At 54.0% G+C, this 13,139-nt stretch overlaps 1 protein-coding gene across 4 annotated transcripts in view; it reads left to right on the top strand.

Moving 5' to 3' along the window:
- Cxxc5 (CXXC finger protein 5) overlaps nt 1–12,232 on the top strand; it is a 31,928-nt gene extending 19,696 nt beyond the window's left edge. For all 4 annotated transcript variants that reach the window (XM_028762782.1, XM_028762785.1, XM_028762784.1 and 1 more), the window contains exons 2-3: nt 8,993–10,043; nt 11,206–12,232. In XM_028762782.1, coding sequence (XP_028618615.1) covers nt 9,150–10,043; nt 11,206–11,250 — 939 coding nt within the window. In that variant the 5' untranslated portion in view covers nt 8,993–9,149 and the 3' untranslated portion in view covers nt 11,251–12,232. The remainder of the gene's footprint in view (nt 1–8,992; nt 10,044–11,205) is intronic.
- The last annotated feature ends 907 nt before the right edge of the window (nt 12,233–13,139 follow it).

The raw sequence follows: 13,139 nt of genomic DNA, 5'->3' as shown, positions 1-13,139 counted from the left end.
TTTAATTATGCAGCTAGTGCTCGGAATTGCTAATCCACCTCTAGCCCAGCGTCCCCTGCTGCAGCTCACACCCCAGCCCCTTGCTGCCAACCCCCCAAGGGGCAGTACCCAGCTATATACCCATCACTGCATGCTGAGGGACACAACTGTTCCTGTGAGGGAGTGTGGTCTAGAAAGAGTCATGGGGGGAGGCAGCCGAGGTTCTCTTTGTCTCCCACTCCAGCCCTGGTCCCAACCTTGCTTGCATTGGCTGGCTGTGTCTCTGGAAGAGGTTAGGGGAGTGATTGGCACCCATCCCCGAGAATATGTCCACATCAACAGCAGGAATGTTAGTCCATCCGTCCTGTTTGTATGACCCCCGAGGACATAAGCATACAGGTACTATCTTTGTCCCTGTCAGACTTGGACTTTGCTTCACTTCCACACTTAGACACACAGCTAAGCTGCAGCACAATGGCCAACTCCATGCTGCTCACATTTGGTCACACCTGAGGGCTGAGGTACCCTCAGGTGGCCCTGTGACTGGATTCCCTCCCAGTCACCTCCACACCCAGGGCTTTTTCTTTTCCCATCCCCAATGGGGGTCTGCCTGTGCCTGGCCTGTAAGAGCCTCAATCGACCCTGGCCTGGGGGAGTCGGGTGGGGGGCGCGGCAGGCTGGAGCATAGAGGCAGCGGGTGGCTGTAGCTTCTCTCCAGGCGCCCAGCTGTGGCATCTGTCAAGGTCAGATAGCGACTCCACTCCGGAACCAGCCAGCTTGGCCCCATGGCCCCTCTCGCCTCATTATTTTTGTGTTCCGGGGTTGCAACGACACCTCCCTCCCTCCCTCCTTCCTTCCCTCCCACCCCTTCAGTCTCCTGCGTCTTGCCTGCCTCCCCCACGCCTCTGCAGGGAGGACCTGCGGTCTAGGGGCTTTTGTTTTCCAGTTTTTACCGCGCTAAGGCCAGGCTGGCAGGCAGGCAGCTAGATGCTGACCAGAGCTGTTAGACCTTAAACAGCAGACAGGTGCGTCGCTCAGGGCTGAGACTCTCAGTTAAAAACAGTGAATTGGTTTCTCAGAGGGACAAACTGAACCTGGGTGCAGCCCAGCCCCCACCGCGCTGCACCGCAGGCACACCTGTGGGCAGCTTCCTGTTTCCATAAGGGCCCTAGCAGCTGGCACCAGTTCCCAACTGCACCATCCCCATCACAGTCGCCCCGCCAGGCTCACATACTGCTGTCTCCCAGCTAAGGCAGGTTAACACACAGACCAGAAGAACCTGCAGACTCTCAGCCACCATAGTCAATGCTCTACTTGCAAACAACACTGATGGCTGTGTATGTCCTGAGGTATGGAAAGCACACCCTTGCACACTGGGACCTTAGATTCCAAGTACCTCCACCTGTGTTGGTGCATAACCGTGTGTATAATAGTGTTCTTGTCCACAAAGGTTGGCACCTTGGATTTCATCCGCACCTGGCCGTACCCACAGCCCACCAGACGAAGTAAATGTCTGACATGCTTCCCCTGGTAGATACAGAGTCCTGGTCCTCAGGATACACATTCTACTTCATACACCCTTCTTCCCAGGTACCCTGTGTGTCTTAGTTACATACCCAAAGAGGCGTTTTGCTTGGTGTGCCCTGTGTCCAGAGTGTGGGAAAGGATGGTTTGGCAGTTGTGCTGTCTTACCCACCTGGCTCAAGAGCATCCTGGTGGAGTAGGGTGGGGGTGGTTCCAGGTGGGTCATGACAACTTAGGTGCCACAGTTTCTGGTTAGGATATGTAAATATGGGGGATTGGGATGTGGGCCTGTTCCAGATCCCCTAGAGTCTCGGGGCAGCCACAGCCATCCACTCACTTCCTCCTCCAGCTGTGGACTGCTGTGGTTGTTACTGGGAGGGGGGAGAAGCTGGAGGCTTAGTGGTGGCTGGACACCCCCCCCCCCCCCCCCAGGAAACTCAAAACCCTGGGCCAGCCGGGTGGCGGGTTGGGGCAGGCACAAAGAAGGCCTCTGTGCAGCCTGGCTGGGCTGCCCACAGGATTCTGGGGGAGGCAGCAAGAGCCGGTTTCCGTCCCCGTTCTGCTTCCTGCGGAGGCTGCCGGAATGCCCGGAGCTCTTGCCCAGCCAGGCCCGTCCGGCCCACCCGTAGCCCCTTCCCCTGGCTTTCCTTGGGCTCGGGGTACAGTTGCAGACTTCTCAGCAGTAGTGCTTGATACAATGTCCCTGGAGCCTGAAAGCCACCAGAAAGACCCCAGGAGGAGCCTTGTCCTCCTAAGCCAGGGTTAGAAAGCCAGGCCTTGGAGTCTGGGTTCAAACTGTGACTCTGTCACCTACTGACCTGGTGACCTTAGGCAGATGGTTTCACATCTTTTAGTTAAAAGGGTGTAGAGAGAGTCCAGTACTAAGCTACAAGGCCTGGGTGTGGTGGCTCATGCCTTTTCTCTCAGCCCTTGGGAAGCAGAAGCAGGCAATAGCTTGAGTTCCAGGAGAGACCCTGTTTCAAAACAGCTACAACCAAAACAAAGTACAAGAAGAATGTTCTGCACAGTGCCTGGCTTGCTGTCACGTCCCCTTAGGCAACCAGAGCTAGAGGACACCATATGTCTTCCTGCCCCTCAGTAAGTCACATTCCAGCCGTGGCTTGCTCAGAGGCTTCCTCATCTGCAAATCCTGTGACTAGCTGTGCCTCCTGTCAGGCCACTAGGTCTCGACTGCTCTGGGTAGCTGGATGAGAAGTCACTTTCCCTAACGTGTGTGTGTGTGTGTGTGTGTGTGTGTGTGTGTGTGTGTGTCTGTGTCTGTGTCTGTGTCTGTCTGTCTGTCTGTCTGTCTGTCTGTCTGTCTGTCTGTCCTCTTTCCCTCTTTGAGCCCAGGGGCAGGAGTCCTACAGTTTGAATCGAGGATCAAGAAGCCGTCTCCAGGGCTAGAGAGATGGCTCAGTAATTAAGAGTACTAGCTGTTCTTGCAGTGGACCCCCAGTACATACATGGCAGCATACAACTTCCTGTAACTCTGGTTCTAGGTGATACCGTGATCTGGTCTCCTTGGTCACCAAAGATGCACACAGCGTAGGCACTCATACATAACAAAACAGTCTTTGGGCATTTCCTATTTTACAAATAGGAAGCTGATGCTCTATGCAGAGAAAGGGCTAGTTCAAATCCGTGGTGAAGGAAGACCAAGACAGAGCCACAACACAGACCTTACGACTCAAGTGCCTAGCTTTATTCTTTTGGCACAGTTTACCCCCTCTGGCTCCTTGACTCAAGTGTCTCTGAGCTAGCTTTGGCTGCCTGTCTGATGAAACCCATCAGGATAGAGAGGCTAAGCAGGGATTCGAGCTATCGTCTCAGATGGGTGTCTGCTTAGACAGCATCACTCTGGGAAGCAGTTAGTTCAAGATCCGGAGATACCCAGAGCAGAGTATCAATCTGTCCATCCTAGCCACAGACCATTTTGCCTACTCTCAGTAGAATACAGAACATACTCAGAGGGCGTCTATTGAGGAGTATATGGGCTGAAGCACACTGAAGAAAGGCTATGTCTGTGTTAGCTGGGGTCCATAGCGTCCCATGCAACATGTAAGAAAAGAGCTCAAAGGTCATATATGCTGAAGTCACAAAACAAGGAAGGACATTCCTGGACATTTGCTGCATTCTGGGAGGAACCTAGCTCAGGAGATGCCAATAGAGTAAGTCTTTAACAGTACCAGGCTCTGCATCTCACTGTCCAGTTGAAAGCACTCCTGGCCAGGGACTCAGTGTGCCACTCCAAGAAGGTTCTCAGAGATGGTTTGGGGAAGAACAGAGGCCTGGGTTCAAAGCCTTATGTCTGAAACAGGTTTAAGTCAGAGGGTGTAAACTTAACAAGTATGACTGCCACAGACCCAGAATTTTATTTTTTGTTTGTGGTGGAGAACCACTGTCTTACTATGTAGCTTTGGCTGCCCTGCAACTCTCTGTAGACCAGGCTTGCCCCAAACTCATAGGGATCCATCTTCTTCTGTGTCCCAAGTGGTGGAATTAAAGGGGTGCACTACCACACCTTGCTCACTTTCTGTTATTGACTGTCTTGGAGTGTTAAGACTTTAGCCACCCCCACCCAGTAGTGTCAAGAGCATGTCTCATTCTGGCCAAATGCTAGGTGATTGGGGTTGCTAATGACTATCAGGTCTCTCCCTCCATACTGGCTATATGCCCTGGCCTGTCAGGCTGCAGCTGCATGTCTTCCTGCCTCCAAGATCAGCAGTCCACGTGTATCTCTTGGGTCCAACAGGGGCTCTTCAACCCTGGAGACTTCCCAAACTGAATTATGGGAATCCGAGACAGAGCCCTCCTTAGCATCAGTGGGTCAGCTCAGTTCAATCACTGGAGCCTGTGGTTGGCTACCTGCCAACTTGCTGTCTGTCTGTCTGTCCGACCTCCTTATAGTGCTCATCAGCACTGCCCCCCCATATCCCAGGTAAGTGGATATAAGGAGTTCTAAGCCAGAATGTACTCTATAGAGCTAGCCCGCTTAAGCCATGCTGAATTCTGCTTGGCAGTTGGACTTAGTTCAGGAAGCCGCCTACCTTTCACAAGCAGGCTAGACCTAGGAGGTTATCAAAGTCAGTGCAGCAGATGAGGCGTAATGCCCTGGGCAAACCTGTTCTTGGACGTAATTCTAAAAATGCACTTAAAAATCATTGAACTAGGCCAAGTGTGGTGGTGTGCACCTTTAATCCCAGCACTCGGAGACAGAGACAAGTGATTCTCTGGGAGTTCGAGGCCAGCCTGGTCTACAAAGCAAGTTCCAGGACAGCCAGGGCTATACAGGGAAACTCTGTCTTGAAAAGCCAAAAAAAAAGGGAAAAAAATATATGGAACTAGGGCCAGGAATGGTAGCTAACACTTAATAATCCCAGTATTTAGGAGCTAGAGTTGTTGCCTCCCCCCCCACCACCACCACACACACACCTAAGAAAAAGCACTGAATTGTCCTGTAAATGTCTTGTCCTTGGCCTCAGGACTGTGGTTCTGACCCTGCAAAGGTCATCCATACCTGACCCGCTTTCAGCTGTGTGTCCTTGTAATGCCTCCCTATCGTTACTTGCCAACCTCGTCCTCCGAGAAGGCCTCTGGCCTCACTGGAGACCTTCCACCCGCCCAGTGCTCCCGCAGGCAGGCCCCTCCCTCCACACAGGGCAATGGTAGGGAAGGGAGCAGTACCACTACACATTGAGATCTGGCTGGAGGCCTCCCAGGAACAGAACGCCAGACCCTCCCAGGACATAAGCTCCTCCCCCATGCAGTCAGGCTCTTCTGGGGCTGAGGGTGGGGTGAGGCCATCACCACTACCTCTGGTGACCTCATTGCCAGCTGGCATTGTGATGTCACTGGCCTAGCATTCTGAGTTCCTACATGTGTATCTCTAAGCCTCCAGGTGGGGGACTCCCCTGGGGGCCTGTGACAGCTCACCCCTGACCAGGAAGAAGTGACAGGCATGGTAACAATTTGGTGGCAGGGCAGTAGGATAACTGGGTCAGCTTGCCTTGGGCTATTCTGTCAGTTGTCCAAGTAGAACAAAGGCAGTCATAGGCAGGTGACCAATACTTAGCTCTGGGTTCAAGTTCTACATCAGTTGACATTAGGCTGACAGCTTGAACTTTTGTGAGCCTTAGTTTCTTTATCTCTGAAACTGGTTAAAACTCCTTGTCTCTTGGGTACTATCTTAACATGTGAAGCATACAAATACCACAGCGCAATAGGTGCTCAATAAATGTGAGCCCCTACCAAAGGGTTCTTAGTTGAAAGTTAGTTGAGGTACTGGTTTGAAGAGAGCCTGCTTTCAGGGGGTAGAGGCTGAAGTAGTCCCCACTGCTGTCAGGTGGTCACATGACTTTCCCTCTTCCCAGCAGCCAGGGTTCCAACCACAGTAAGCTTCTGAGGCTAGGGTCTGGAGCAAGAACTCTGTCCCCACTCCTCCCTCCATGTATTCTCCCCAAGCTTACGTTATGCCATGTCACTTAGGCTCCTCCCCCGTGGCCATCTCCAGCTTTCTCTTGGCTCTGTCATTCCCATTCCTGCTCCCCTGTGTACCCTCTGACCTCTAACATGAGTCTGCTTCATCCCACCAGGTCTTGTCTCTGACCCGTTCCTGAGTTCTGTGTCAACATTCTCTGTCCTTAACACCTGTCTCTCCCTCCCCCCTCCCCCTCCCCCAGCTCTTGGGGACTAGTTCCTTCATCCCTAGGCCCTATCCCCACCCGTCAGCCCCTGGTCCCAGCTCCAGGCCGCCGGGCTCTTGCATGGACAAAGGGGTCCTTTGTGGGCTGACCACGGCTGGCGGGGCGGCGGGGCGCTGGCTCCGCATTGCTGATGAAACGGAGCCCTTTGTTGTCCCTCCTCAGGCGCAGTATTTCTTTTTGGGGGCTGGATGCGTTCCTGGCAGGGCTGATGATGGATGCGCCCGCCGCTGCCGCCTGCCTGCCCGCCAGCTTTCCCTCCCGCTCATTCCCGCTCCGCTTCAACGCAGTCCAGCTCTTCCCCTGCTGCCTGGGTATTGCCAGGCCGTCCTTGGCCTTGGAGGGGTTGCAGTGTGCCCTGCCATAGAAGGCTGGGGGCCTAGGAAAATGTCACCCCTTTGTTCTCTCCTTCTGTGAACAGGTTAGATGGAACCTGTAGTAGTTCAGGATCAGGGAGGGCATCAGCCTTTCCCTAGGTCTGAAGGGGATGGCACAGCCACAAAAGCAGGTTTGGAAAAAGATTGGGAGCTAGACGTAGGCCATGAAGATTGGTTTTGCATATCTGCTATCTGGGTTTGAGGACTGTTACCCCTGTGGCCAGTCCTCTTGTGTATCCTCCCTTACCTTCCAGGGCTAACAAACCACAGTGTTCTTCTGCAGCACCTGTTCAGTGACATATCACGTTCTCCATCCCAAGCTCAGTGTGCTTTAGGACTTGGGGACTGAGACCACATAGTCCCCGGGAGAACCGAAGTGAGAGATGAGACAAATTCTAGGAGGGACCAGAGATGACTAGAACACAAAGACTGTTCTCAACATAGAGAGACTGGGATGGAGACAAAAGCAGGAGCTCAGCCTGAGCAAGTAAGCACAGCCCTGAACCGTGCTGCTTGCTGTGTTGAAGGGAGCTGACTTCTAATTGACCTGCCGGCCCTGCACGCAGAGCCAGCTCCTGGAGCTGGGGGGGCAAGCTTGAGCAAGCAAGAGCAGCGTTAATGCGGCTATCGATTTCTGCCACCAGCCAGCAGGCCTTAGAGGCGGGGACACATGGGCTTTTGCTCCTGTCGCTCCAGCCCATAGATCTCTCCTTCTTCCCTATCTCTGAGGTTGGGGCTGCTAGGTTGTGGCCCTGGGCAAGGAAGTGGAGCTCAATGGGCAGGAGCCAGAGGGGTGCTTGATGTCCTCTGACCCTTGTCTCTTAGCACACCCAGGGTCACGGTGCCAAGGGGGGTCACTGGTCTCCAGGAAGAGGGTCTGGAAAGGTGGTATAGGCTGGCATGTTGGAGGTGAGATAGTACAAAATCCTCAGAATGGTCCCCTTCCTGTTACGGCCCTGACCTCTGACCCCCAGCCATGCCCTCCTAGGGACATAGTGGTTCCCATCATGCTTGGTTCTTCCTCATCTAGGTGCCCCGGGTAGATGTAGATCCATGGAGAGGTGAGTAAGGCTGTAGGTGGCCCCACCCACCCCACCCCCTAAAGCAGTTCAGTTGGCTACTCTTAACTGCTTTCTGTCCTGGAGCAAAGGGGCTTATAGGCGATGGGCTTACCCCTTTGTAAATGCAAAGAGTTGGACTATATGACCTCTGGTACAGGCCGAGTATCCAGGGCAGCCTGGTGGGTGTGATGGGGTTGTCCAGGGACAAAGATCTGATGTGTTCCTAACACTCAAGCCCAGGGCAGGGCGGAGTCCACCAGATGTTCTGCTGCCCCTTGAGCCACCAGCTGCTCAGGGGTTGGGCCTTGTGCTCTCCCAGCCTCTCCTCGGGGATGCTAGACTGAAGCAGGCCTGCAGGGAAGGGATTCAAGAGAGCCAAGACTGATGGGACATTGCTACCCGGCTCCATCTGGACCTGGGAGAAGGGGGCTGGTCACTCATACGCTCTGCTAATGCCTGTGTTTAGAAGCCCCCTGTCCTAGGAAAGGCCCCAGGCCTCAGAACTATGGACGTGGCCTGGAGACAAGCTCTTGCTTGCCTCCCTCGCCTCTCCATCCCAGCCCTCTGGGTCTTCACTGTGACCTCTGCTCTGCACCCCTTGTCATGGCTGCACCCTCCTTCCATCTGAAAGCCAGGCTGGGGCACAGCAGAGACCACACTGAAACCAGAGCAGGATCTGAGATGATGACTGTGGTTTGGGAACAGAGAGCGAAGTGTGTATGGATACATGCATGACTTCCCATTCTTACAGGAGAAGCACTGCAGGCCGAGAGCCCCTGCTTGCTTTCTAAGAGGGTAGGTGCTCCATAGAATGAGGGTGCTGTGCTCCGTCAGACTTTGGATTAAATGAAGCAGCCTAATTCCTTTACCCACAATCTCCAAACAAGCATCCAGGGCTGCAGTTCGGGTGTTGTCTGTATCTTTACTCCTCTACTTAGATGGGTAGGAGTAGAGAGGCTGTTAATACACTGGGTTAGTTAGGCTCTCCACATCTCCTACCTCACCAAGGACAGCAGCCCCTTGGCCTCATTAGTTAGGTCTTCAAAGTCTACACAGGGCAGATTTTGGCTGGGACCACCTGGCTTAAACCTCCCTGTGCCTCTCTGGCCATGTGCCTTTGAGCTAATAACTCTTAATAAACCTTGTTCTCCCTGGCTAAGAAATAGAGGATTACCACCTACTGCTTCCTAAGGTTCTTCTGGGTCTTAAGCGAGATGGTACAAATAAATTCTTCACCAAGATAGGCTTGGCACTTAATGCCTCATCAGACTTCTGGTTGTTACCATGGCAATACAGGTGGTGATGCTGGAGGAGGGTTTACTAACCTTGTCCCTACCTTTCCCAACAGAGTAAAGACGTTTCCACGTGGACACCTGACCATGTGCCTACACTGAGCGAGGGCCTCCAGGCATCTCTGTTGTGGGCAACCGGGCTACGTGCTCAACTCTGAGCCCCCAGCAGTTTGCAGGCTCTCCCAGCGGCGGAGTCTGGGCCTCGGCCCCACCATGTCGAGCCTCCCAGGCTCCCAGGACGCCGGTGGCAGTAGCAGCAGCAGTAACACCAATAGCAGCAGTGGCAGTGGCCAAAAGGCAGGAGGAACAGACAAAAGTACCGCGGTGGCTGCCGTGGCACCGGCCTCCGTGGCAGACGATGCCCCGCCCCCTGAGCGGCGGAACAAGAGTGGTATCATCAGTGAACCCCTCAACAAGAGCCTACGTCGCTCCCGCCCACTCTCCCACTACTCCTCCTTTGGTAGCAGTGGTGGCACCGGAAGCATGATGGGGGAGTCTGCTGACAAGGCAGCCGCAGCCTCCCTATTGGCCAATGGTCATGACCTGGCTGCGGCCATGGCAGTGGACAAAAGCAACCCTACCTCAAAGCACAAAAGTGGTGCTGTGGCCAGCCTGCTGAGCAAGGCAGAGCGGGCCACAGAGCTGGCAGCCGAGGGACAGCTGACGCTGCAGCAGTTCGCACAGTCCACAGAGATGCTGAAGCGCGTGGTGCAGGAACACCTGCCACTAATGAGCGAGGCTGGGGCCGGCCTGCCTGACATGGAGGCTGTGGCCGGCGCCGAAGCCCTCAATGGCCAGTCCGACTTCCCCTATCTGGGCGCTTTCCCCATCAATCCAGGCCTCTTCATCATGACCCCAGCTGGCGTGTTCCTGGCCGAGAGTGCACTGCACATGGCTGGCCTGACCGAGTACCCCATGCAGGGAGAGCTGGCTTCTGCTATCAGCTCAGGCAAGAAGAAGCGGAAACGCTGCGGCATGTGTGCGCCCTGCCGGCGGCGCATCAACTGCGAGCAGTGCAGCAGTTGTAGGAACCGAAAGACTGGCCATCAGATTTGCAAATTCAGAAAGTGTGAAGAACTCAAAAAGAAGCCTTCCGCTGCTCTGGAGGTAACAGCACCGTAGAGGGAGGTGTGCGGGCTCTCCCATCTGTCTGGCGGTCCATACCTACCCCTGAGTCCTGGAGCCCACCTTTCCTGTCTGCAAGTGTGGGGGATACCCAGCCCCTAGGGCCTGGAGGTCTGGCTGCAAGATACCTACTCAGTGCCCTAAAAGTCAGAGCCACATCCTGAGATGCCAGCCAGCCATGGTTTGCAGGTAGGGGCCTGGCGTTCCCAGTGAGGCCCTGGGACTCTGATGCCCCTCCTAGGGCCCTGTCAGATATTTCCATATAGGTACCAAGATTCTATTTCGTAGACATGTCCTAAGCATCTAGTCTGTAACCTAAGACTGGTTCTGTCCCTAGCCCCATCTGAGGGGTTTTGTCTATGGGCCCTGTGGCCTTGAGAAGAATCATGTGTTGTTAAACTCCCAACCTACCCCCACTCCCACTTCCACCCAAAGCTCCCCCAAGATAGAGCAGTCCCAGTGCTGGCTGCCCTGCCTGCAGGTGGGAATAGGCGGCTCATTCATAACTGTGAGCTTGGTATACCTGCAGGGATCTGTCTACCCTTGTAGCAGAGCCTGGCTCTCTGTCCCAGATGGGGTAAACTAGCTGAGTTCAGAAGCAGCTTTGCAGTTTGCCATCCCCGCCTTCTAGTCTCCACTCCTCTTGCAAGTAGGCTTGACTCCATAATGATTGGGAAGGCGTCCTAGTCACGGCCTTTCGGCCACCTTTCTGACGGCAGTCTCTCATGTGTCTTGCTTACCAGCACACCCATTCACCCACTCCAGTGTGGACCTCTGCCCTGTAGGCATCCTCCATCGTAGACTTGGCTGCTCCCTGTCACATGTACACAGCAGTGCTCACACTTGCCAGAACGCAGCTATGGCCCCAGGTATACTATGGCCACCTGGTGCTAGGTGCCTTTGGGCACCTGAGTGGCTCAGGAGGCCTCTGGGTGCTCTGGGCCTTTGGGTAGCCCAGCGGGTCGTGGCTCCTTCTTTGGCCAACCTTGCCTGGCCAAGATGACAGGAACTCTTCGGGGTACCTGCCCGTTCGTTCTCCGTGCCCGTCCCTCCGTCACTGAGCCGGCCACGGGGAGCGTCTTGCACCAGGCCCGCCGGGACCCTGACTGAACTCTCTCCTTGTTTTTGTCTCCCGCCCCGCCAGAAGGTGATGCTTCCGTCGGGAGCTGCCTTCCGGTGGTTTCAGTGATTTCAGTGACGGCCGGGAACCCAAAGCTGCCCTCTCCGTGCAATGTCACTGCCCGCGTGGTCTCCGGCAAGGGATTCGGGCGAAGACAAACGGATGCACCCGTCTTTAGAACCAAAAATATTCTCTCACAGATTTCATTCCTGTTTTTATATATATATATTTTTTGTTGTCGTTTTAACATCTCCACGTCCCTAGTATAAAAAGAAAAAGAAAAAAATTTAACTGCTTTTTCAGAAGAACATCAACAACAACAAGAGAGGTAAAGGCGAATCTATAAAGTACTGAGACTTCCTGGGCAAAGAATGGACAATCAGTCTCCTTCCTGTGTCAATGTCAATGTTGTCTGTGCGGGAGATGCTGTTTTTGTGTAGAGAATGTACATTTTCTGTAACCTTTTGCAATCTAGTTACTAATAAGCACTACTGTAATTTAGCACTGTTTTAACTCCACTCTCATTTAAACTTCCTTTGATTCTTTCCAACCATGAAATAGTGCATAGTTTGCCTGGAGAATCCACTCCCGTTTATAAAGGAAATGTTGATGGCACCGTGTAGAAGCCCCTCTGTATCCATCCACGTGTGCAAAGCGACCAGAGCCCACTGGGACTGGGAGTTCCTGACCCAGGCCTGACCATGTTGCACCCATCGTCCCCTGACTGGGATCCCCCACCCCAACAGTGACGGATTTTGGAGAGATGAAAATTCTATTCATTCGTTCATCCACTGAGATCTGGGGAACCCACATGTCAGTATTTCTGATCCTGGCTACTTCCCCCTAGAGAAAATAAGCCCTCTTTTTTCAGCCTTGCTCACAGCAGAAGAAGAAAGGGCTTCTCTGCGTGATCCCCTGCTGGTAGGGGTGGGTGCCCAGGGGGCCCCTTGCCCATGGCCAGCTCCCTGCTGAAGAACATGCTGTTTGTATTGTTTAGGAGACCAGGCTGTTTTGTGAATAAAACTGAATGCATGTTTGTGTCATGATAACACTATTGGGTTCTTGCTCTTGGGTTTTGGAGGGCTGGCTTGGGGCTGTGGCTGGGCTGGGGATAGCTAGACTGTCTTGGAAAGGAGAAGCCTTTGGACCCAGGAGGTAGGCTGAGAGCAGGAGCAAGTGTCCTGGAAACAGCACGCAACCATGTTTATATGGAAGGGTTGATATGTCCCAGGCTCCCCTAGCTCTTGAGCCTGACCATTGGGGTGGGCCTGGGCTACCTGGGTCTTTTTGTGTGGCAGCTGTCTCCCACACACCCAGCCACCTACACAGTTCCTCTGGGAGCAGTTTTCTCCTGGGTTTCTGGACTGCAGCTGTGCCCTCTGTATATCCTGGTCTTGGATCCCTTCCATTCCAGCCTGATTTTAAGAAGTGCACTGCCTGCTCTGACCTCCAGAGGGTTTGTTGGTGAGCAGTGGTCTAGAACCTCAGAAGCTAGCTGTCTGGGGAAATCTTTACAAAGCCCCATGCTGTGTTCTAGGCCAGGGTAACTATCAGAAAGGTGTGTGATTTGGATGCTGCTTTTCACACATCCTAGAGGCCAACTTGAAGGATAAGGCCTAGGCAACCACTGGAGGAGTGCTCTTCTCCATCCCCTCATCTGCTCTGAGCCTGGCAGAGATGGAAGCTAGACTTGCAGAAGGACTTCCTGACAAGGTTTCAGGGTGAGGACTTCAGAACAAAGGAAGGTGGGGCTTCTGAAGCTGAGTGGGTGGTGAGGTGGGGAGAGATGGGCTGTCTGCTATTGTTCCTGGAAAGGGAAAGCAGGGAGGAGGGATCCTGACCCCAACCCTCTACCTGTGTCACAGGCTCCCTTGGAGCACCAAGGGCTCGGCAGCCTGGCCTGGCACAGCAGGGGTAGGCAGGGGCGGGGGAGGGAGCTTTCAACTCCATCCCTGCCT

This window comes from Grammomys surdaster, unplaced genomic scaffold, assembly GCF_004785775.1.
Source record: "Grammomys surdaster isolate TR1022 unplaced genomic scaffold, NIH_TR_1.0 135, whole genome shotgun sequence".
NCBI lineage: Eukaryota > Metazoa > Chordata > Mammalia > Rodentia > Muridae > Grammomys > Grammomys surdaster.
This window is presented reverse-complemented; position numbering and strand designations above follow the sequence as displayed.